This window comes from Seriola dumerili, unplaced genomic scaffold (assembly GCF_002260705.1).
Source record: "Seriola dumerili isolate Sdu_G_001 unplaced genomic scaffold, Sdu_1.0 BDQW01000138.1, whole genome shotgun sequence".
Lineage (NCBI taxonomy): Eukaryota > Metazoa > Chordata > Actinopteri > Carangiformes > Carangidae > Seriola > Seriola dumerili.
In genome coordinates, this window is record NW_019174393.1 from 20,561,652 (window position 1) to 20,586,567 (window position 24,916).

At 40.9% G+C, this 24,916-nt stretch overlaps 1 protein-coding gene across 2 annotated transcripts in view; it reads left to right on the forward strand.

Annotated features, from left to right (window-relative positions):
* The first annotated feature begins 452 nt into the window (after window positions 1–452).
* ttll12 (tubulin tyrosine ligase like 12) overlaps window positions 453–24,916 on the forward strand; it is a 49,520-nt gene continuing 25,056 nt past the window's right edge. Inside the window, exons 1-6 of one of the 2 annotated variants that reach the window (XM_022749076.1) lie at window positions 453–736; window positions 1,292–1,467; window positions 1,793–1,991; window positions 6,362–6,521; window positions 6,902–7,035; window positions 9,454–9,530. In XM_022749076.1, the coding sequence (XP_022604797.1) occupies window positions 599–736; window positions 1,292–1,467; window positions 1,793–1,991; window positions 6,362–6,521; window positions 6,902–7,035; window positions 9,454–9,530 (884 nt within the window). In that variant the 5' untranslated portion in view covers window positions 453–598. The remainder of the gene's footprint in view (window positions 737–1,291; window positions 1,468–1,792; window positions 1,992–6,361; window positions 6,522–6,901; window positions 7,036–9,453; window positions 9,531–24,916) is intronic. The other variant, XM_022749075.1, reaches the window with a different exon arrangement.

Sequence of the window (24,916 nt, forward strand, 5' to 3'; positions counted from 1 at the left end):
TGTTTCCAGACATTGCTGCAGCCTTTGGCGCACTCTGTGCGGCTTCTGGTGTCAACTGCTGCGGCACAGCTGACTAGCGCCACTCAGGCAGGGCTGTACCATTTCATGCAGAGTAGGGGGGGGGTTTATTATGAATTTGTGCCCAAATGAGTAGAGACCTTTGATATAAATTTTATGAAGACAAAGGGACCGTTTGTTTCATTACTTTATTTTGAATAAAGTATTAATTCTGATTTAAAAAGAAAAAAAAAAAATATATATATTATCTATATGATATATATATAGTAATAAGTATATTTTTTTTTGTGTTTTGTTTTTTTTTTTTTTTTTTTTTGGGAGGCCCCCTGTCAGTCATGGGCCCTTAGAATCGTCCTAACTTTTCCCCCCTTTACGGCGCCCCTGGGTATAATAATTTACACTATCCATTCGGACAGTACTACAAAGTATGTAGTGGACTAGGGAGTGAGTAGTGAGGGATTTCGGACAGAACGATTGATTCAGAATGGATGCAGTCCTTTAAAAATCACCCACAATGCACTGCTAGCTCAAATGTTACACCCCTTCTTCCGGGTTTATCCAGTCCGCCTCCACGTGAATAATGTCAGAGCAGATCATAATGAACAGAGACGAGGATGAGGAGTTAAGTGCCTTCGTGGCTCTTCATGCAGGGGCCCTGCGGTCCTCAGGAATACCCCAGATCTACTGGAGGAGTCTACACCACAAGATCACCAGCGAGGTCTGTGTCCGGCCCGACACCCAGCGTTTTTGAATGCTGTATCACACGCCTTACGTGTATATTAAGTTTTAAGTTATCATAACCAAAGTCATGTCCACACAGAAGTCCACTACATCAGACATCTTCCCCATTCAAAACTTGCGCGGTAAATATAAGGAATAAATTATCCTCTCTGTGTTTACAGGTGTACACACTGTTAGAGCATCACTCAGACCGGAAACAGTATGAATGTTCCTCTCGTTGATTCGACTTACAATTACAGCTCATACCAGCATGTTGGTTAAATGCTTCTCGGCCTCTTTAGTCGGTTCACATGCCGTTTGCTTGTAGTCATTTCTTGTAGGTAAACTGTGAGAGTCACCTTGAAGTTTACATATTATTAACATAGCTGCTTCTTTGTGCTATTTACTGTATTCCGAGTTAGAGTGGAACTAACCACATACTCAACGTGTTGAAGCAGCTTCATTAGTTGCCTGTGCTGAAGATAACAGGCATTCTTCAATGGAGTCTGGGGATGTCGGAAGAGAGTAGGCTCATTGTTTTCATATATGATAGATTTACGATGCTGGGGAGGTTTTCGGAATCATGCAGTTCCAAGAAGAAGACGACGAGGACGAAGAGGAGGCAAATTGGGAGAATGAGGGGAAGAAGAAGGACAGTCCTGGAGCGGTGATCCGCTGTAAAGTGGTGGTAACCCGCGGCAGTGGGCTCCAAGCCACGGAGCCGACCAGGTGAGGGCGCCACAAGCCTAGACGTCCCTCTGGACTTACGGTTTAGCATCAAGTGTTCAGAATTTAATAATAAAAAGGGGAGAAAGAAAAGAAAAAAAAGAAAAAATAAATAATCATATAAAGTTTATAAATTGTGTACAAATGCGTCATGAGTTATAGCCAATATTCTCTAAGCACCGCCCTTTGCAAAGATATTTTTGTTTAGGTCGGCCATGTGTTTCAATCGATCTTTATCATTTATGCTCACAGAAATGTGCATCTCAGTCCCTCCAGACTGTGTACAAAATTTGGTGTAAAGTAAAAATCCCTCTCTGTCTTCCTGCAGTGTTTTCTTGGTGGATCATGCCTGGACCTACCGTGTGGATCATGCCCGTCAGCAGCTGGAGCAGATCCCAGGCCTGCTGCCCAGAATGGCTGCCCTCATGGGTGTGGACTACCATGGCGAGGCCCCCAACATCAACACGGTGGAGCTGGTGATGGAGCACATGTGGAAATATAACCAGACTTATCACCTCTCTCACGGGGTAAGTTAGGAAACACAGTCCATCCTCTCAGGTCAATATCAATGACCAGGGGCCTCATGTACAAATATTGTGTACGCACAAAAATGGTGTTAACACCATCTTTCACACTCACGGTCAGATGTATCAAGAGTGAAATTAGAAGGAAACAGGTATTTAGAGACCATGCTGATTTTTCAGGGCCATGATGATGACTGACTTACCAGCAGTTTAAGATTTCTGTTGGAAAAATTGTGATACTTTATGATTAACATAACCATCTTAAAGGGAAACTGTATTATCCTGAATAGAACTTTTCCATTATTGTGTCTACTTTTAAGACAGGAGTTGTCAGAGAGGAGCGCAGTGACCTTCGCTGTTCCTCCTAGCCACTACACCCAAATATTAGCTATGAGAAGGCATGAATCGAGTCTCTATTGTGTCTGTCTCATTTCAGCAACAATGTAAGGTCACTCTCACATATTCTGTGTATAAAATAATATAGATATAAATAAATATATAATATAAATATCCTACTCTTATAATTTTCAGACGGTGTTCATGAGTTTATTTGATAATTTTCCTAACAATTTCCTAGAGCAATCCCCTTGGAGCTGTGTTGAATTGAGTCTGGCTATGGAGAGAGACACGGCGACGAGTTAGGCATTACCTGTTCCATTACAAGGGCTGACCATACTGGGTTTCATGGCATTTCAGAGAGAAGAGGCAGAGCAGTCTGAACTGTGCTTGTGTCCCTAAGCCACACCATGTCAGATGTACAGGACAGGATCATCCGTATGTCATCCATGTGTATAAAGTTCCCATATGATGTGGTTGACCGGGCTAATAAGCATGTGGTTGATGCCTTCAGAGGAAAACTGACCAATAGGGTTAGAGTTATTAAAGGGGGTCACCCATCATTGAGTTTGAGACTTGTGGCCCAATTCCAATCCGGTTCCTACACACTTCCTCTACCCATTCTCAATCCATCTGTGCATTCGTGTAAAGGGTCCGCCACATCTTTGTAAATGCTGTGTATAAGATTATCTTTTAGATAAATATTGATTTAATCACAATATCTTTCTGAAATATTTTTGGGTAACAATGAATTTCCTGCTTCCATCAGAAAAAGGTGAGGGCAACCTAAAGTTTGCTGTTGTATTTATACCCTGGGAGTGTAGGGACCGGATTGAAATAGGGCCTTAATCTTGAACTTTTTAACAAGAGAGACAAAATTATCCTAAACATGGGATGAGATGTTCAAATTATTAAAATCAACTAATCAGAATAATTTAGACAAATGAAACTATTATAAATCTGTTGCTAGCATGACTGAAATTATATTTCACTAATGCTAGAAGTGTGCAGTTTCATTAAAAGTTCCTCTCCACACATGTTTTAAACTGTAACAGTCCTCTGGTATGATTATTATTTTGTTTAACATGTTTTCACACATAAAAACTGGTTCTGAAGCTCATCTACTCTTACTTCCTGATTGATAAATCTGGTGAAGGTCTTATGGACCACCCACCAACTGCTTGCTCCAGGTTGACAGGTGCAAGAGCAGAGAGTATCAAGATGGTTAGAGGAGAAAACATCATAGAGACTCAGCCACATGTTTGAGCCTCAGTCAGACTCAGATGAGGAGTCTGTTGAGACCAGAATCAGAGACTAGCAGATGTATCAGAACGGTTAGCATAGTTAGCATCTTTTATTTGTTCATAATGTTTGTTAGCTTGTAACTGGCAATAACTGACACAGAGTTAGTGGATGTGCTTATGCTAACTCTTGCTCTGGCAGTGGTGTGCGTGTGTGCGTGCGTGCTTTTGTGTGTTGTTTAGTTTTAAAATAAATGGGTGAAGTCAATTTATTTATGGAGTATGGAAGCGTAACGTCTCAGAATTCGGACATAATGATCCTTTTGTTCTGAATTTAATTGTTGTTATAATGATCTTGTTCTTAACCGAATGCGTTACACTTCTGTAACGGAGCATGTTTACAGATGACAGATGTTGACCTCTGTGTTTTGCAAAGTGATGAAATGATGAGATTGTTTCACTGCAGTGAAAACAAAAAACACATGATGATCAAATAAAAAGAAAACATACATTCATAAGAAATTCATAATCCAACCACAGCACTGTCTGACAGAGAATAAATAAAAACAAGTAAAAACCAGAATGTGATCATATGACTAGTATCTAAGATGTATGTAGTCGCTAGTGTGTGTAGCAAATAAGAGGATGTAGTTACCAAGATCATGATATGTGGATGTAGGGACATAAGTTAATTAGTTATTAATCATATTGGCAAATTGGCAAATTAGATAGTGAAACAGGTGACTTGAATTATACATAGGGACATTGGACTGACATCATCATGTGTAAAAATAATGTGACTGGAATCACGCCAAAATAGGTTAGTTGGAAGAAATTATCAATTCAAAAGGAAGAACGTGGAAAAAATGGTGGAACATGTTAATCCACAGTAGGTATATAGAGATACTTGTTGGACATAGGTGTCTGTGTTAATGAACCAGCCTCAGTTTCATTCATTTAATTTGCACAATTCAGAAATAAAATTCATGTAAAGTATACAAACATGATGATAGCAATGGGGGAAAATGGGGCACTGCAATAAGCCTCAGAAGCTTGTGAGTAGTCGCCCAGTCACTGCATGTACAAAATATAATTTCAGCCACAAGATACCTAAATCCTAAAACCCTAAAAGGAAAAAACTGAAGGGTCCAAAACATCGATCCCATCAGTACAAACAATAATTAAATAAATACAGAGATAAATAGAATAATAATATAATAAAAATAATAGCTCAGTAAAGTAACAAGTTGTGAAGACTGGGCCAGTGGATCTTCTGAGTCACCTCAACACTTTAACTTTTAACTTCTTTCAAGAAAAATATCTAACACTTAAGCAAATACTCAAAAACTGAAGAAAAAGACAACAGCAGACAGAGTCGAGAGCAATCATTGAGATTTTACTGTAATATGCAAGCAAATACATTAAAAATGAGGCTGGGTTCATGAACACAGACACTGGCCAAAGGTGAAACTCCCCCAATACTGTATATCCTGGCGTTGTATAAACTTAGATGTCATTAATTACTGTCCATATCCAAAAGCTATTCACAGTGGGGATTTCTCGCAGCCATTGCCTGAGGCGTCAAGGAGCCTTTGATGTTCATATTTTGTTCATTAATGGTGTATTGGTTTTGTAAAACTCCCAAAAAATAAAATCATGTCTATTCTTTTACTTAACCAAATTATGTCAAGAGTGACACATGTATTTGTACACATCATGAATTAAACACAGCAACATTGCTAATTGTGCCACAAATGTGCTGACTAAATCTACACAGCCTTTTCCAAGTCTATGCTGCACTTTTTCAGGGAAACATGACTGTGCCTCCTATCCAGAGTCCATGTATAGGTCACAGCTCTTGTCTAGGTTTCTTATGTAGTTCATGGAGCAGAATACACTACATGGAACAAAATACACAACAAGAGGCCAGCCTTTCAATTTATACAAGTTTAAACATATTGTAGGGGTAACTGCTGCTTCAAGTTCTTTTTAAAAGCAGAAAGAGATAGTAACATTTTTACAGTGTTATCAGGCTCATTCACACCTGTGGACCTCTGCAGACCACACTAAAACTTAGTTTTCCTGTATAAGATGCTTTTTTCTGGTCTTGAATGTATGCGAGGGAAGGTAAATTGGAGGTCACAGAGTCTGTAATTTAGTTTAAGTGCTCCAAGTGGTAGAAAATGCCTCAACTTAGAAAATAAACCAACATATCTGGACATTTTTTCATCAGCTCGTCAATGTGAACCCCCAGGAATTTGGTAGACTTCATTCTTAATTTCCTGACCATTTATTTTAATACGATCATGTTCAACATTATTTTGATTTCTACTGGAACAAAAAATAGTACAAAACATTTTGTATTGCTTATATTTAATGGTAGCTTATTGCATTTAAACTACATATCCACCTTAACCAGTTCTTCATTTAGGTTATTTCATAGTGCACATAAATCTTTATTTTGACTGAAGTACAGTAAGTCTTGTAATTAGACTCGACTCTGCTTTGTATCTGTGTGTTCCTTGCCTCTTGAGCGCTATAAAGTGAAGTGTTGCAGGAGACCTGAAAATCCACTGGTCTGTCTGAAGAGTTCTGTAATGACAAGACCATGTAATTGTTGCTCTGAAACTATTCCAACAACTGAAAATGCTCAATTACTGTTTGATTTCTACTGGTGTGTGGAATGGAGAGCAGTGATTGGTCAGGAGATGTGAGGGGTCTGGAGGGGGAGTGAGGGCTTCAGAGAAGTAACCTGGTGCAGATTTAAACTCTGTCCTGCTCCTGTTGTGTTTTCAGTCAGCGGATGAGAAGGTGCCTGTTTGGTACATCATGGATGAGTTTGGCTCCCAGGTGGAGCACTCTGACCAGCCGAGCTGTGGCATGGCTCCCTTCTTCTACCTACATGGCCAACTGGCCTACACTGTACTCTGGCCCCTCCAGGACCTGCAGGAAGGAGGTACATCCATACACACAAGATGAACACAGCCTCATAGCACATTCAATTCCTCCATTACACTGGGAGGCATGTTCTTTAATCACCATGAACACATACAGTGTAGTTTAGTTTGTCCGACACACACTGTCCTGTGTGTGTGGGACAAATAGTCACTAGAGTAATTAACCTGCTACTTCAATAGTCCCCAACAAAAGCACCATTTCCTCCTGTTTTAGGAAATTACTGAGTCTTGTTAAAAATACTACATACAGTATGTGTGAGGTGTTTTTAAATATTCATGCCTCAGTAGGAACCAGTGGGCTCAGAGCTGAGCGGCTCAGGAGGTAATGAGACAACATTGCCACACAGCAGAATTGAACAACTCATTATTATGTCCACAGATGAAGTAACCCGTGATTATACGTATGGAGAGACAAACCCCCTGGTGAGGAGATGCCGCCTTTTACCATGGATACCTGCTGATCTTGAAGGGGTCAGCAGTGCCACCAGTGAACCCCCAGACTCATACTATGAGGTGAGGACATACATACAGCACATCACCTGTGTGAAGGAATCAGGTCACTGGTCACTTATATGTAAGCCCTAAAAGTACTGGTTCATTGTCTGTCTCAAGGACAGCTGTGAAAACACTGATAGAGCCAAGCTGGCCCAGTCCCCCATGATAGTTGCCATAGAAACAAAGGTTGTAGCAAGACCCTATGCTTGTAAAAGCCATGATAGAGGAGAACTCTACACAGAAAGGCCCCATTTCCTAATGCATGGATTTGCACAGGTTCAAACCCAGAACCTTCTGGCTGTGAGGTGCTAACCACTGCACTCCCGCCTCTTAATCTATCAGGGTGTCTCAAAACTGTAAAATTAGATTTTGTCAAACTGACTCTAATCAGGCCAATTAATGCACATCAAGAAATTTCTCAGCACTTGTAACTCATAGTCATCAACACCAAAGCAAAAAACAATCTTTCAACTATTATGCTGCACATGCATTTTAACCTCAGCTCAAAGTTCGTGCTCTAAGCAAAATTATGTTACATGGCCTTAGCAGCAAATAAGTATCTTTATGCAATTTTGGCAAAAATATACATGATTATAAAGGAGAAAAGGGGAAAAAATGGCAAATGTTTGAATAAGAGAGCTCCATTGAAAGGATCCAGCTTGGCTTGTTGGGTAGCTGCCTGTTTTGGTGTTTTGTATCTTTGCCACGGACTGAACTCTGTCTGTGCTAGTTAGAATACAATGAGTTAGATAAGTGAAGAGTTTTTTCCCTCACAGTGTTTACATACTATTTTCAAAATTGTCATAATGTGCAAAGGTCAAAAGGGTATTAAACTGTCAACTACAAACCCAGGTGTAGGTTCCCCCGGACGTGGTGGTCAAGAGTCTGCTGCTGCTGCAGCCTGCACCAGGTGGAAGGTGCATCTGTCAGAGCAGTGTCTCAGGCAAGAGGGCCTGAGGAATTGAGAAGGGGTGAGCCTTGACCACACCAGCAGCTGGCCACTCAACAAAAATACTATAAAACAAGAAACACTAAAGTACCAGTGTAATAACTTGAGCTCATTCAACTTGAGTTTGAGCTTTTACTAGAAACTAAAGATAGAAAGACACGCAACTTTATGCAGAGAATGAAAGATGAGTATAGGAGAACTCAAAAACAGAGAGAGAAAAGAGCAAAAAGCAGAGAACAAAGCTAGTCCGTCTTTTTATGACTGACCAGGTCTATGTGTGGATCATAGGTGAAGGAAATCGTCTTTAGGGCCAATTTGTACTTTCTTTGAGGGCCGGGGGAAGGATTGATCTGAACTCCCTCTACTCTGAAGAGGATCGTTACATGGGACATGAAAAGGGCATAGTGGCAATAAGCCTAGTGTAATAGATTAAGGAAGCATGCTGAGTGGAACAAGACTATTTATATATAAAATAATGTCTAATGTTAACAATAACTGCCTTGAATTACATCACTATATATTCCAATTTTTTTTCTTTGCTTTTTTCTTTTATAGCACCAAATCATAACAAACATTATCTAAAGACACTTCAGAGTCAGGTCAACACCTCACAATATTATAGAGAGAAACCAACAGTTAGCAGCTGGTGACAGTGAAGAGGAAAAACTCCCTTTAACAGGAAGAAACCTCCAACAGAACTCTGAATAGGGAGGGCAGTACACTTGAAACAGAGTAACTCAGTCACTTTGGCATTCCTGAGCCAATTTATGAGCAGTCTGTTCTAACTAGCAGAGGCCCACCAAGGGAGACTGAGAGGGAGGAGTGTGTGTCAGTGTGAAGTTCTTCATTCTGACAATTCACTATCTGGTTAATCTGGTTCCATGAGCATCTTCATCTTGTGCTTTCCTTCTCGGGAAATTTACACCAATGTTAGCGAAAGGTTGTTAAAAAGGCCATTAATTTCATTATCAGATGAAAACATCACCTTGTGTGTCTCAGGTCTGTGTTACTTTGACCTTATGGCCTCTAAAGACGCAGCTCCACTTAGTTCCTCTTTCTCTTTCTCGAGGTTCAAACTTCTGTGTTCAGGCAGGAAAACTCAGTTCAAGACTAGGTAGCTGTATTTTAAAATGTCAACTGTAATCTGATAATATGCAGTCTGCCAAGAAATATAAAAAAGTACAAATGAACCATCCATTCAGTTACTTGTATAAATGATTCTGTTCCAACATCCAAAAAAAAAACAGAGGTGAATGGTCGACAGGGTCAAGCCTATGAAGACATGAGCCCCATGCTCCTGCACACAGGGTATCAGCATAACCTGAAACAAAGGGAACATTTCCTAAAACTTATTAAGATTCCTGTTATTCAACCTTGTGTACAGTATATAAATGATTTCTGTAGAAAGTCGTGTGTGTGTCTTTAAGGTTAATCTTAATTGCTGAAGTATCTGAATCAGTGAATGAAACCTAATTGTGTTTCCCCAGACCATTGCACAGGAGAACAAGGAGCAGCTTCCTGTGGAGATCCAACCCTTCACTGTGCCCCAGGACAAAATCCTCAAGTAAGACTCTAACAGCTGCTGTGTAAAATACTGTGTGTGTGTGTGTGTGTGTGTGTGTGTGTTATAGTTGACCAGAGAAGTTGACCCTTGTTCTGGTGGGAACCACAAAGTTACACTGCTGTTTATAGATGTTCTATACTCAAATTTACACATAAATTGCTTCTAACCAGATTTTTTTTTTTTTTTCAATTTGAGTAATTTTCCAAAAACTAATTTATTTATTTACTAATTTATTCTCTCTAAAAACATGGCAGGTTTTGCATGGTGGAACTGCTGAAATTTTATTCAAATACCAGAACATGGTAATATGAACATGCACAAGTATGTCAAAACATAACGCCACAATGAATTGTTTTATTCAAATAATTCAGACCCTAAGACCTATTTTGGCAAATTTTGGGGGAAAATAGTCGTGGAGTTTCTGTTACATGTCTTTTTTAAAGTAGGGGCCTGGAAATAAGGAATACTTTGAAAACAGACTCCTAATGGAGAAGGGATCATCCAAAGAGAGATCTGTGTGTTATCACATGCTGTCCACTTCTCATACAATGGCATCCTGTCACAGGAATGTGCAGAGAGTTTTTCAGCTTCTATCCCCATGCATCAGAATGCTGAATTTACTTATTGTATAATGTGTTATAATGATAATAGCATTTATTATTTTAATTATTATTTTTTTATTAGCCTACTGTTGTCGTTCACCACCTGAATGCAGTTCATATACCAAACTACTACTAAGACAACATTAGAACTGCTGTGGTGCTATGGGACTGTTCAAGTTCATTGGATGGGACACAACGACTCGACCATGTTCCACTGATTCCCAAAGCAAAAAATAAACTGCTAACGTTAGCTAAATAGCACATTGCTGCTGCTAAATAGTTGAAGCATAGACAGACCAGACCTACCTGCCAAATATTGTTAAATTCCTAAAGCACATCAATATCAATCTAAAAGGAAAATGGAAAGTATATTTATAATGTGTTTGGCCACATACCTGATGCCTGTCTCAAAGTAACTTGTGATTATTATTGATCAATAAGGGGACAACGCTCACATAAAGTAGCTAACCTGTTTAGTATTTGCTCTCCACCTATTTTCTTAAGCGAACCTATCAACGCCATGGGTGTCAGCCCCGCATGGAATTTCCCCAAACCAGGCATGCCAGGGTACAGTAGTGGTGCCACGTGTCCCCTATCCATCCTCAACCTGAGACCCGCTACAGCTGCTACTCAAACACCATTGTTTCTAGGGCCCTTCAGACCATTTTAAAAAAAACAAAAAAAACAACTTTATTCCCTCCAGGTTCCATTCTATAACAATCCTACTTCAGCAAAGGCTAGTTCACATACAAATCTAACCTCAGTTGTGAATATAGCTGTTACATTAGATATAAAAGGTTTAACATTCAGTATATTTATAATGTATAGTATATTTTAGTGAACATTTCCCCTCTTTGGGACCAACTAGTCACACATTCACACATTATCCAGTGAAGCCAATGCTAGGGTACAACAAAGAGCAGTAATCAAGACAATGGTCCATACATAATGACAGGTTCAAACATAAGCATATAAAGGATTGCAAAATGATCGTGTATTATCATTCTTACTTCTAACAAAACCCCACACATTGTGACGTAGTTAAGGGTTATGCAGTAGGCCTTGTTTCTAGTTAAACACATTAAGCAATTTGGATAATTGAAATTGCCATTGAAATTGTTTACACTCCAGGATCCGTACACATCACAGCAAACTATTATTCTGGATCCAAAGTGAATATGAATTTAACAGCCAGTGCAAATTCAAGACATGCATAATATTTAGTGTCTATGCTCTTAGTTCAAACAAAGTGCTCACCAAACATCGTGCTCTGTATGTGTTTTTCAAACATAATACTCTTTATGTGCTCTTCAAACATAATACTCTTTAAGAGAGCACTAATCTGGGGCGTCGAGTAGAGGTAGGTTGAGCATCCGCCCCATATGCTAAGGTCCTTGCTGCAGTTGGCCCCGGTTCGAGTCCCGCATCTTACTGCCCTTTGCTGCATGTCATTCCCCCTCTCTCTGCCTCCCCATTTCCTGTCTCTCTACTGTACTGTCAATAAAGGCATAAAAGGCCCAAAAAAATCATTAAAAAAATTAAATAAAAAGAGAGCACTAATCTGTTGTTATAGTGTGGTGTGTTGTCCACACACACAATTGTGAAAGTCTGTGAGATTATATAGTCCACAGTGATTGATGTATTGCATGATCCACAGTTCACTGTGGCTGAATGTTGGGACGTATTCCGATTCCTCATAGGACTCAAGGACAATACAGACTCTCAGGTGGTGGGCAAGAAGATTTTTGTTGAGAGCCATTTCTTTCACTTGGCATTGAAACTGGTTATAGCGCTGGCACTTATTGATATGGTACCGTTTGGTAGAACGCTGCTTCAGCACATTGGTTCTCATACGGCGCAGTGCCTGAACTTCTTCTTGTGGGCAATCTTCTAACATTCGTTGGAACTCCTGTGGCGTCATGTCAACCACTTAGTTTGGGTCTCCAACTTCCTTGGGTGCAGAAGCATTAGCAGTGTTATTTTCAGCAGTGTTTTCTCCAACAGCGGTGCTGGTGGAAGGTTGTGGGGTGTTTCCTCTGGTGTTTGGGGCTCTTGATCAGAATCAGTTTGTGCTGCCCATGGCCATGGAAGCATATACCTGGAATCCGGGGGTGGTTAGAGAGTAGGATTCCTCTTCTGGCTCCTTGGTAGGAAGTGGTGGTTCTGGCTGTTGGACTGGCATCTCACCTTGGAGCAACTGGTACAGTATTGAAAGCTTTGGTGGAGGTGGTGTCAATGGTGGAAAGGTTCCTGTGGCGGGTCCTCCTTGGACTAGAACTGTGTATCCTGAGGCAGTTGGTTGCTTTCCCAACTCCAAATCCTGGGCGGTCTGGTTAACTCTTTTTCTAACTGTTCAAGCAGAAGACTCTCATACGGGCCTCTAAGATATGACACAGACATTGGTCTCCCTGTGCACATCTCTTGAGGTGTTAAGTGTGTTAGTCTGTTAGTCTGTGATTTCATAGACATTAGTGCCAGTGGTAAAGCCTCCGTCCAGTTTAACTTAACATCGCTGTCTGCCATTATTTTATTATATTAAGTGCCAATAGCTCAGGGGTCTCCAACACGTCGCTCGCGAGCTACCGGTAGCTCGCAACGCCTTTCAAAGTAGCTCGCCAAAGGGTTAATGAATCCTACATAAATTTGAAAACTTGAGTAGTCAAATTTGATTAGTCACTCGGCAAACCAACTTACATAATATCCAATCAAATTCATAGATATCCCGCCCCCTTATCACACAAAATGATCATTTGCCAATTAGTTGTCAGTCAAACAGTTGCGCTGCTGTCAAGCTTGATGAGTCAGTGAGGATGTGAGATGGGCAGCAACCATGACCATGGCAGGTACCCATTCTAAGAAGAGTCTAAAAACATACTATTTTCATGAAGAGTGGGAACCAGAATTTTGTTTCACGAACGTAAATGACAAGTGTGTGTGTCTAATCTGCGGTGCAAGTGTGTCGGTCGGTAAAAGATGTAACATGGAGTGCCATTTCACCAAGGTCCACAGCAACTTTTCACGAGACTTTCCTGCGGGTAGCAGTCTACGAAAAGAGAAGATAAAGGAGCTGAAGACAACCCTTCAAAGACAACAGTCTTTGTTCACCAAACCTACGAAGAAGGCCAATGCAGCAACAGAGGCCTCGTTTAAAGTGGCGCACATCTTAACGAAGCACAAAAAGCCCTTCACCGATGGCGGGATTGTAAAGGAGGCCATGACTGCGTTGGCAGAAACATTATTCAGGGACCACAAAAGTAAGACTGAAATTTTGTCTGCTATTGCCGATGTACAACTTGGTGCAAATACTGTAGCAAGGAGAGTGTCTGCGTTGTCTGTGGATGCGGTAAAACAGCTGGAAACCGACATGAACAGGTGCAAATGGTTTTCAATTCAGTGTGATGAGTCTGTTGAGTCAACACACAGCCCACCCAGCTGTTTTCATCTGAATGGTGTTTGATGACTTTTCCACCAAAGAAGATTTTTTAACCTTACTTCCACTGAAAACTACAACCAGGGGAGTTGATATTTACAATGCAGTGAAGGATTACTTTGTAGAAAAAAAGATCCCTGTGGAAAAGCTGGTGTCTGTGACAACTGACGGAGCACCCGCCATGACAGGTCGTCACTCAGGATTTATTGCGCACTGCAAAGTGGATCTGGACTTTCCCAAGTTTCTGAACTATCATTGCATCATTCACCAGCAGGCTATATGCGCAAAAGTTATGGAATTTGACCATGTCATGGCGCCTGTTGTGAAGATCATCAACTCCATTCGAGCGAAGGCAAAGCAACACCGGAGCTTCAAGCTGTTCCTGGAGGAATGCTCTGCGGAGTATGGGGATCTCTTCCTCCACACTGAAATCAGATGGCTAAGTCGGGGTAAGATACTACAGCGCTTTCTTTCCTTGCTGGGTGAAATCAAGGCTTTTATGGAAATGAGGGAGGAGGATACTGTCAGGTTTACACGACCTAAGACATTTAAGACTGACACAAAGAAGAGAAAGACAAGAGCGTTAAGAGTCTTATTTCTAGTTAGTCCTTCCTCCGGTGGTTCCCATAAGTACCACACAAGCAGAAAGGTTAGAATTAGGAACAGTGTCTCCATCCACCCTCGAATGGCGTTCTTTAACCCATTGGGAGTAATTGCGACTGAAATATTTCCTCCTCTACTGGGTTCAGTGTCTTATAAAATCTTCACTGCCTTTCGGGTCTATCCAGTCTCTACACGTCTGGATCCACCCTATTATCAGTCTTTGGCTCACCTCCCCTATCAGAGCTTTCAACCGAAATGACCTTTTTGCAATGGGTCAGATGATGGGTCAGATGAATCCAAGTTGATCTTTCTGCTATTACCACAGTGGGAGTTGTTAGCAATACCTGATAGGGTCCTTCCCACTTAGGTGAGTGCCAGTGTTTCTTCTTTATACTTTTTACTAGCACCCAATCTCCCGGTTCCACTAACTGGATTACCTGTTGGGGAACAGAAGGATGCTCATCAGTCAGTTTTTGTTTCTGTTTCTCTAATATTTTTCTCATGTAATCTTTATAGGTAGTAAAGTATTGATGTATCTGTCCTACCATCCCTCCTGTTGAGACGTGTTACACCATGGCTCCCCTATTCCTAAAGGTTGATCTTTTAGGTCAGTTCTGCTTTTTGCTGTCTGTTCGGCTAATTCCTGACAGTCATGTCTTACTCCTTCTTCTGGGAGTGGTAACAAAGTGGCAGGATTTAGATCTTTTATTAAATACAGTTTGTGGCAAGCAAATTGCCTTTTCTTTTTCTTTTCTTTTTTCCATCTCAATGACAAAAACATCTTGTGCACATACAAAAACCTTCTTTTTCATCGCTCTTCCCCTACATTCTTTTTCCATTGATTACACTCACTTGAGTTTTACCGACCAATCATCCATCTACGAGCAAGATACCACATCAACTTACACAAGGGAAAGTTGTTGGATTGACACATCTTGCACATACAATCTATTTCAGTTTCCAAAACACACTTTATCCATCTCGTCTTTAATCTCTTCAGCCTTCAGACAACATTCTTCTAGTTTCATTTACAAATCCTTTACATGTTTAACTTTCTCGTCCCTCAGGACAAATTCAAACATCCTGCTCTTCTTCTTTCCTACGCTTTCTTTCCCCTTCCTCTCTTTCCTGCCATCTTCTTCCAAAATTCTATGTCACTGTATCCCTCTTTTTCCCATTTCTTGGGATCATTTTTTTGTTTTTGTGATTATTTCGGTCTTTAGCATGGCTATTTTTTGAGTGCTTAGTCGGCCCTCAAATCCATATTTTGTTATCCATTTATCTAGGTGTTTTATTTCACTTGGATCCTGTTTCTCAACATATTTCCAATCTTTACATGATAACTCTTCCTTTGGGGTTGGTTTGCCCCTTTCCCATTTTACCTTCTTATTTTTATTTTATTTTATTTATTCATCTATTAATATATCTATTTATTTATTTCTTTACTTATATATTTTTTTTCTTTTTATGCTTTGTTGCTTGGAATCGTTGGGACGTCTCCCAAGGTTTTAACTTTGCTGGTATTTATCTCCCTAGGTACTTTAATTTTGTTCGGGTCTGACTCCCCAAAAAATTTTTTTTTTTTCTTCAACTTTTGTACAGAAAGTTCTTTCCCTAACTCGAGATTTAGTTGTTTCTTGTATTTTAGAGAATTTGGGCCAGTCCTGTTAACACCTAGGGTGTTCTAAAGACTGGGTTTTTTCTGTCAGCAGGACAGCAATTCAATCCCCTGTTGTGGTAATTCTCACTTCAACTCTTTCGAGTGGAGAATTCTTGCCTTTGCATCCACAAGAGGTTTGCTGTTTACGTTCCCACTGTTTTATATGAGACAAAATACCTAGTGGTGTTTTAATCTCCATGCACTCAGTCACTCGTACACAGTTGTTTTTCCACGGAATTTTACGGGACTCCGCTGCCCATTATTGTTACGGATTTTCTCGGACTCCGCCGTCCTTCTTTTACGGATTTTCTCGGACTCCGGCGTCCTTCTTTTACCTGTGAGAGCCTAGGATTTACAGGGTTTGTTACAACGCGCAATGACCCTCAGTCACTCGCTTGTTTTTAACCAAACTGTACTCACCGCTGTTGTCCTTCCCCTCTCGGAATACCGTCAACCATCAGATTCCAGCCGGTGGGTAAACATCCAGTCCTGGAAAAGGATTTAAAGAGCTCATACTATAGAGCCCTGCTGTGGCCACAGTCTTTTCTGGAGTCCACCCTCCCGCTGGAATCCTCAGGTCTATTGGTATCCGGCTCGAAGGACCAAGTTAATGTCAGGTTTACACCACCTAAGACATTTAAGACTGACACAAAGAATAGAAAGACAAGAGCATTATTTCTTACTCGCGAGGAGAACGGACAGAGATATGCTCAGTTACAATCTCCAACCCGCTCTGAGCATATTCCGCAGTCTCCTCTCTTTTTATTATCACACCAAGCATTCCAGGCATTTCTTAGTTACAAGGCATTGCTTATCTTAGAGAACTGAGAATCACACAAAAGCAATATGATAGGTGCCTGATGATACATTGTTCAAATGTTCATCCCATGATGTAGAAATAAAACAATCCGGCTCCAGTCTGCTCTGTGCATCGTGAGCCCCTTTATCAGCTACTCCCTGTAACACAACTTCATCACAAGACAAACTGTATGCATGATTATTATCCCATGACAAACTGTATGCATGATTATAGGACTGTAAAGCAGGATACATGGTTAGTTAGTAAATATGAGATAAATCCATATACACAATTATTCCAACAGATACCACCCTATTATCTGATGCAGAGTGGCTACTTGATCTTGCTTTCTTGACAGATGTAACTGAGAAAATTAACCACTTGAACCTACAGTTACAAGGCAAAGATAAAAACATATCTGATATGATCAGTGCTGTCAAGGCCTTCAGTGCAAAACTGTCATTGTACATTCAGCAAGTGAAAAACAAGGTTTCAGCACTTCCCCTCTGTCTCAAAGATGTTGGAAATTCACACAGGTGCAGCCAGCGTTTTAAATGTTTCCAAGTATTGTGGCCTCTTGTCGAGGCTTGGACAGGAGTTTGCAAACAGATTCAGTGACTTTGAGAGACTTGAGTCATGTGTGACATTTATAGCCAACCCCTTCATGGATGTGGACATAAGTGAGATTTCGGGACAGATGGCTGAACTTTTTTTGGGATGGCTTGAGAAAAGTAGACAGTGAAAACCGAACTTTTAAAGATGAATGGACGGACCAATACATGTTCGTCCTGCCTGCAGCCAGTTCTAAACCCGTGTGTCTCATATACTGTGAAACTGGGGTTCATAAAAAGTAGCAACGTTAAGCGTCACTATGAGACCAAACACGGATCGTTTGATGAAACATACCCGCAGAAGTCCGCAGTGAGGGCAAGTAAAATGATCGAACTGAAAGCACAGTATGACCGGTCTACCCGTGTCCTCACATGCATTTACAGGCCAGCAACGTGCAGATGAGTGTTCACTTAAGATTGCGTGGATTTTGGCGCAACAGAAGAACGCATTCAGCGATAGGACAGTGGTGAAGGAGTGCTTAAATGCGGCTGCAGAGACTTTACTTGACGGTAAACAAAAAAACAACGTGTGAAAAAATCAAGCAAATCCCATTGTCAGCTTCAACGACAACCAGAAAATCTGAACTATTAGCAGAGGATGTACTGGCACAGCTTGATGCAGCTGTTCAAAACGCAGTATGCATATCCTTAGCCATTGATGAGTCCACAGATGTAATAGATAATGCCCAGCTTTTGGTGTATGTGAGATTTCTTCACAAAGAGAAGAAAGAGATGTGTGAGGACCTGTTGGGTTTAATGCCACTAGTTAATACATGGTTAAAATAGGGGGTGGGCAGCTCAAAGGTCTTTTGTTTAGAAGAAGAAGAAGAAATTCAGTTACTTGAAATGTAGTAAAGACAACTACAGTAATGTTTTCCATTCAAGTGCCATACAAGTTCAGACTTATCAGTATGTTTAAAGTATATTGAAAATACTTGAAATTTGACAATAAATGACATAGAAAAGTACATATGTTGTTTTTTATTTACATCAGGGTGCACTATTTCGAGTGACAATATAAGATTCGGACCTTTGCTGGGAGGACATTTTTGTAACTGGACCTCTTTGAATTTTAATTGAATACCCCTGTTATAAACCTTCAAAATAATGTGCAGTTAAAGTCTCAACAGCATTCTCAGCATTTCTGGAGCTTAGTAGAGCCAGATAACTATAAGAATCTTCACCAAGCAGCTCTGAAAATGTCTGCTTTGTTTGGGTCTACATACCTCTGTGAGTCTGCCTTTTCTGACATGAATGTCATGAAATCAAAGTTCAGAACAAGACTGACAGATGAACATTTAAATGACTCCATAAGAGTGAAACTAAGTGGCTACACTCCACCATACACCTCTCTTGTTGACTCCATGCAGTGCCAGTCATCTCATTAACTGAAAAAGACTGAATACACATAACACATACAACTGGACATGTCAATACTCTTGTGAAGTGATACAGTGACATGTGGACAGATATAACAAAATGACAAGTGAATAAGTAATATCTGTGTATTTGTAATTGCATTGGTTTGTTTTGACAGCATTCATGTTTTAATTTAATGTTGTGAGATACACCAGAAAGAATTGCATACAGACATACAAAATGCACATGCAGGTGAACTAAATATTTTTTGTGATGTTTTAATGCAAAATGTGAGCTGTGGACACCAGCATTTTGTAAATGTTCTGGCAAAACAAGCTTATTCAGTTTGTTTAGGTTGAAATAAGCTACAAGAATAAATGTTTGAAAACATGAGTAGCTCTCGGCCATTTTCATTTTGTAAAAGTAGCTCTCAGAGGAAAAAAGGTTGGGGACCCCTGTAATAGCTCGTTCTACTGCTCCCTTTAACTGAGGATGGTACACACACCCAAACTTTTGCTTTATCCCTAGCATCTTTAATGTTATCTTAATTGCTTGTGCTACAAAATGTGGTCCATTGTCTGAGCTGATAGTATCTGGCAAACCAAACCGTGGAAAAACCTCTCAGCACTTGGCCACTGATTTATAGTCTGGTCGCATTGTTGGTGTTGCTTCAATCCATCTAAATCTATCAAACATGTATCTCATTCTTCATATTCGTTGGATCATGTCCACATAATCTTTCATTAGGTGCCTAAATGGACAATTTGGTGGCAGAATATGTGCAATTGGAGCTGAAAAAGCTTTCCTTGTGTTATATTGTGCACACACTTCATATTCATGCAATGTTCTATCAACTGTGGCTGCCAAAAATGGTGATCACAAACTGGTAGGAGGCGTTTAATAACGTCCCCCTTGTGCAATGGTCAGAACCATGCACATTTCTTATGGCAAAACGCAACAATGAAACAGGCAACACAAAATGACCATGAGAGCTTCTCCACAAACCCTTTTGAGGAACATCTTGTGTGACCTTGATAGCTCCCTTTTTCAACCACACCAACTTCTCAAACAGATCAGCTCTCTCCTGTGCCTGTATTAGAAAAGGTAGAGTTGTTCACGAGGTTCACGAGGTTCACAATCTTCAGCTACCAACAATTGGCCCGTAATTGTGCCAACTGCTGCAAAAAGGTGGCACAACTGCTAAGTTGTTGCTAAATTACTAAGTTATTACCCTTGGCAATTAAAGAAAACATCGCGTCAAACACAGCAGAGACAGCTTACCCGTGTGTTCAGGGGTGCCATGTGACACACACCAAATGCAGCTGTTAATGCTTTGATTTAAAATGGCGTAACCAGTATGGTTTCCTGGAGCATCCCTGAAACAGGAGCCATTCACAAACAATGTGAGATTCGCTGTGATTGGTTGATTATACAGATCATCACGTGCTTGCATGAAGGTGTCTGTTGTTTGGACACAGTCATGCGGTGTTCCATCCACAGGCAACACCGTCCCAGTTGCAGGATTCACTGTGTTGCATCTTTGGATGGTGAGTTCAGGTGCTGAAAGTATAACTTCATAACCTGTTTTTCTAGCTTGAGTTAGAAGGAACTGTGGGCTTGTGAGCAAGGCATGTCATTGGTGAGATGTGTATAAGACAACCTTGTGTCCCATGGTCAACGCTGATGCCTTTTGAAAAGCAAAGGCTGCTGCTGCCAATCCCTGATAACAGGGTGTGCCAGTTCTGATTCAATGTTATCCAATTTGGTGCTGTAGTAGGCTAATGGTTATTTACCTATAGGTGTATCTTGCATCAATACTGCACTCTCATATCCAGATTTTTCTGCAACATATAAATAAAATCGCTTGAAATAGTCAGGGTTGTCCAGTGCTGGGGCAGATTGCAGGTCTCCTTTTAGTGCATGGAAGGCTCCCTCTGCCTCCTCTCTCCACTATAGTTTGGCTGAGTTGTTTGTTTGTCCTGCTGCCTATATTAGGGCTCGCAGAGGCTTTTTTTTTTTATAGCATAGTCACAAAGCCATGGACAACTGAATCCCCCCCATCCCCAGAAAAGAGAACATTTGTCCCACTGTAGCTTCTAACTGTGATGGAGCAATTAAACTCTTATTTCCACAGTGTTCTGCCCAGATATTCAACTTGTTTTTGACAAAATGTAAGTTTCTCTTTGCTGACTTTATGTCCTCCTTTGCTAGCATTGTTAGCACTGCAATTGAGTCCTTTTCACACTGTTGTTTAGTCGGATTACAAATTAACAAATCATCCACGTACTGGATTACAGTACTTGGAACGTTTAAGTGTTGCAGATCTTGATCCAGCATTCTGTTAAAAATTGATGGGCTTTCTACATAGTCCTGTGCTAGGCGTGTGTATGTGTATTGCTGTCCTTGATAAGTGAATGCAAACAGGTGTTGTGAGTCTGGATGTAGTGGCACACTGAAAAAGGCTGAACATAAATCAATGACTGTATACCAGTGTGGATCAGGTGGAATGTTTGAGAGCAGCATATGGGGGTCTGGAACCACAGTTGTCTAAGCATCAAAAATGGAATTGATAGCTCTAAGATCATTCACTAATCGATAATCATTAGAGTGTGGCTTCTTAATTGGAAAAATGGGAGTATTGCAAGATGCCTTTTGTTTTTACCAAAACCTCTGCCTCCATCAAGCCCTGAATTTTGGTTTTGATTCCTTCTATAGCATGCTTCTTCAGTGGATATTGTTTTCTATATGGCAATCTAGCTCCTGGTTTAATGTTAATATGTATAGATTGCTCTACTTTAATCCTACCTACACCAGTATTATGTTTTGACCACACTTCCTGTGGTACCTGTTCTAATAAGGTTTCATGTTTTGGTGTTAAAGGCATAAGTGTAGGTGTTCTTTCGTTCACTATGACCTTTTCTGCTACCCCTTCATCACATGCTCTCAATGATATTCTACTATATCGTTTTCTTGGTGAGATGTTAATGTACTTATTCTCTATAGGTTTCCACTCTTGTATTCCTAATGCTGCATTCACCATTGGACCGAGTTCATGTGATTCATGTCCCTTTGCCACTAGCAGTGGGCCTTTGCTTTTTCTTTCTTTGCTTTAGTTAATTCATTCAGCTGTAGCTGTGTCAGCTTGTTGGCCAGGTACCTGTTAGCATCTTCCTTCCTCTGTTTTTCCTTTCTATAGCCACGTGGTGCAAAACATGCTCAGAGAAAAGAGGCTAGTCCATATTCATGAGTCCCACAACATTTTCCAGACATTTCTGCACTTCTTGTGGCATGGCTTTCTTCACCATTACTTTGAACAGAAATTCAGTGGTGTTATTGATGTTCCAGGCACTTCTTGTTTCATCTTTCTATTTTCAATCTTTGTCCATCCAATTTAGAGGGGTCCATTTTTTCTGGATACTTCCTTCTCAGCTGGGCCCTCACTATGTTGTGGTGTCAACCAAAACCCACACTTTCTGCTTCATTTCCATCCACCACCAATGGCAGGTCTGCTGCATTGAATATGTCTTCTGTCATTTGTTTTCCTGCTATATGCATAAGTAGAGCCTTAATGTCACCTAGTGCTAGCGGTACTCCTGCTGTGCTTTCTTCCAGTGCAGTTATCCATTTATTTGCTCCCAGCCGAACCATATCCATGAATGACCATGGCACATACTGGGTCTGTCACTGTGCCTTAGTTATTATGGGACACTGAAGTTTGGCTCCATCTTGTTCGCCTCTCTTCTGGCCTTCTGTATTCTGGCCGTGGTTTTGTGGGTAATTTTTCCTCCCACTCGTCTTCCACTTCTCAAGTGCATTGGCGATGGTTCTGACATTTCTCTTATATAGTGTGTTTGGTGGCCTATTAAATCTGATAGTTTTCCCCTGACACTGTCTAATCGTCAACTTGTTTCAGAGGGGGATTCTTCTGATATCATGACGCCATCCAGTGGCATCCTCACTCTTTGTAACTAGCCAGTTGATGCCTGTATACTTTTAGCCTCCTCAATAATTTCATTCCATACAGCATCTACCTTTCTCTCTTCCTCCTTCAGTGATTTTATCTGCTCCTCAAGTCGAGTGGTTTCCATTTGTGTCTCTTGTGCTGTCCTTAGAATGTCTTTTCTTGCTGATATTTTCCTCTATCATCTCTGTCTCCCTCCAATCTTTTTTCTTCGTCTTGGGATGTATCTCCCTCAGACTCATCATCCTCAGTTTCTGTCATTATTTCTTCTTGTTTGTCTTTAACTCTTCTGTCTTTACTCAAATGTGTTTTTATTTACCCTCAGTCATTTGCTTGTTGCCTGTCACTGTGAACTTCCCCTGCAGCTCGCCTTTTATCTTCTGTTTCTCATTTTCATCTGTTAATCTTGTCACTGGGCATTGTCCTTCTCCAGGCTTCCTGTTGGGAGAATATGGTGGTGGTCTGCCAGGCCACAGTGGGGCTGTAGGCTGCTGTTCTTATTTTTTTCATTTTTTCCTTTTCATTCTTCTCCTCCTGTTTTTTTTTCATCTCACATTTGTGTCTGTGTCTATATGGCATAAGTGGGTGTATGTCTGTAACTTTTCTGTTTAAACAGCACCTCCCTCTCTCTGGCTCGCTTGCCTTCCCTCTTATTGCTTGTATCTTTTGAATTATAATGTTTTATGTTGGCTTCCACTTCATTGCAGTAGGCTTCTCTGAAGCTGCCTTCTTTTGGCCACTGTAATTTTCCTGAAGTGCGTTTATGCCACTTTTTCATACACGAGTGGATCTGTTTTTCATGTTCTGGTGTTGATTTATCACCAAATCCACTGGTGCTGAAACACCTTTAATCACTTTAGCCCCCATATACCCTTATCTCCGCTGCTTGATAGTGATCTGGGGATTTCTGAAGCTTAATTTGACTCTTTTATCCTGATTAACAGTGGTATTTAACAGCAGTACTGACAGGCTTATTTTCTTCCCCTTATAGGGTTAAATTTGCAGTCAGTTCCCTGTTTTATCTCATTTCTTAAGACTCACTTTTATAAAAAATGCTTTTATTGTGTGATGTTTTTAATTTCATTTGCATTTCAATTTGATTTGTTTTGATGTCTGTATTCGATTTGTGTGACGCACTTTATTTGTATTTAAAAGTGCTATGCAAATAAACTATTATTATTATATAAATTCCAGTCTCTCTGACCTGTCTTCTCCTTGGGTTTTAACAATGTATTGGAATCTGGTTGCCTCCCACTTCACTCTCCTGGGAATGACACTGATACACAGCTGTGAGCTCACTGCTACCCTGTTCTGCCTACCAGCTCCCTCTGACACTCCCGGTGCTTGACTTAGAGAGATAGTGGCTATACACTAGGATCGCCACACAGCTGCTCTAGCAGTCGTGCCAATGTTGCTACGGTCTAACACCTGCTTATCACCTCTTCCCCCTGCACGCCGGGAAACTCCCTTTGCACTTGTGTTAGATTTAACAAACTTTGTGATGTGCCACAGGTTTTGATTTCTATTCTGCGAAAAAATCACACTATTCTCTGACATAGCACATATATTACACTTTAAACACAACTCTGTTCACCAGTAACTCTAATCTATTAACTGTTTTAGAAGCATAAGTCTTGGTCACTGTATTTAAATTTTAACACTTTTTCATGCTTAATTTTTGAAGCAGAGACTTTCCCGCCGGCGACGGCATGTTCATTAATCTGCCGCCTGTAGCACTCACGTATCGCTGGACTATACTAGCAGGCCCGTAGCCCTCAGGGAAAAATGCAGCTAGTTTCTCTGTCCTTGTCTGGTTGCTACCGTTGGCCCCTACACATCCACCCACACTCACTGGCCTCGTCCCTGATTTGAGGCAACGTATGAGCACTGAGGCGTGTGGATGCGGGAAGGGGAGAGGGGCAGAGGAGGGCCCTCTTATGTGATTCTACCCACTGGCCTGTGCGGACGTTGCTGAGACTCCCAAAGGCGCACCCTGACGATACTTTATTCGCTGTCCCAGGCCTCCCCCGGTGGGGGAGTACTCCTGCGAGCCCACAGACCTGCACCTGTACCTCCGTCTTAACAACCCTATCAGGACTTATACCCCTAACCAGAAGAAACCTAACAGTTATGAAGCCTTCACCAAGCCTGAACACCTGGTCGGCCCGGGGAGGGGTCCCTACACAGATTCTCTACCCTACGGTGTATGTGTGTGCCCTAAGGTCGTCAGTGGTGTTGCTGTAGTGTGGTTGTGCTGGGCAGTTTCCTCTTCAAATAACCTCTTTTCCTTAAGCTTGTAAGTTCTCTCTCGGAATGAAACTGATAATAAAGGCTAATAAAGTTTTAAGTAATTTTTTTTTT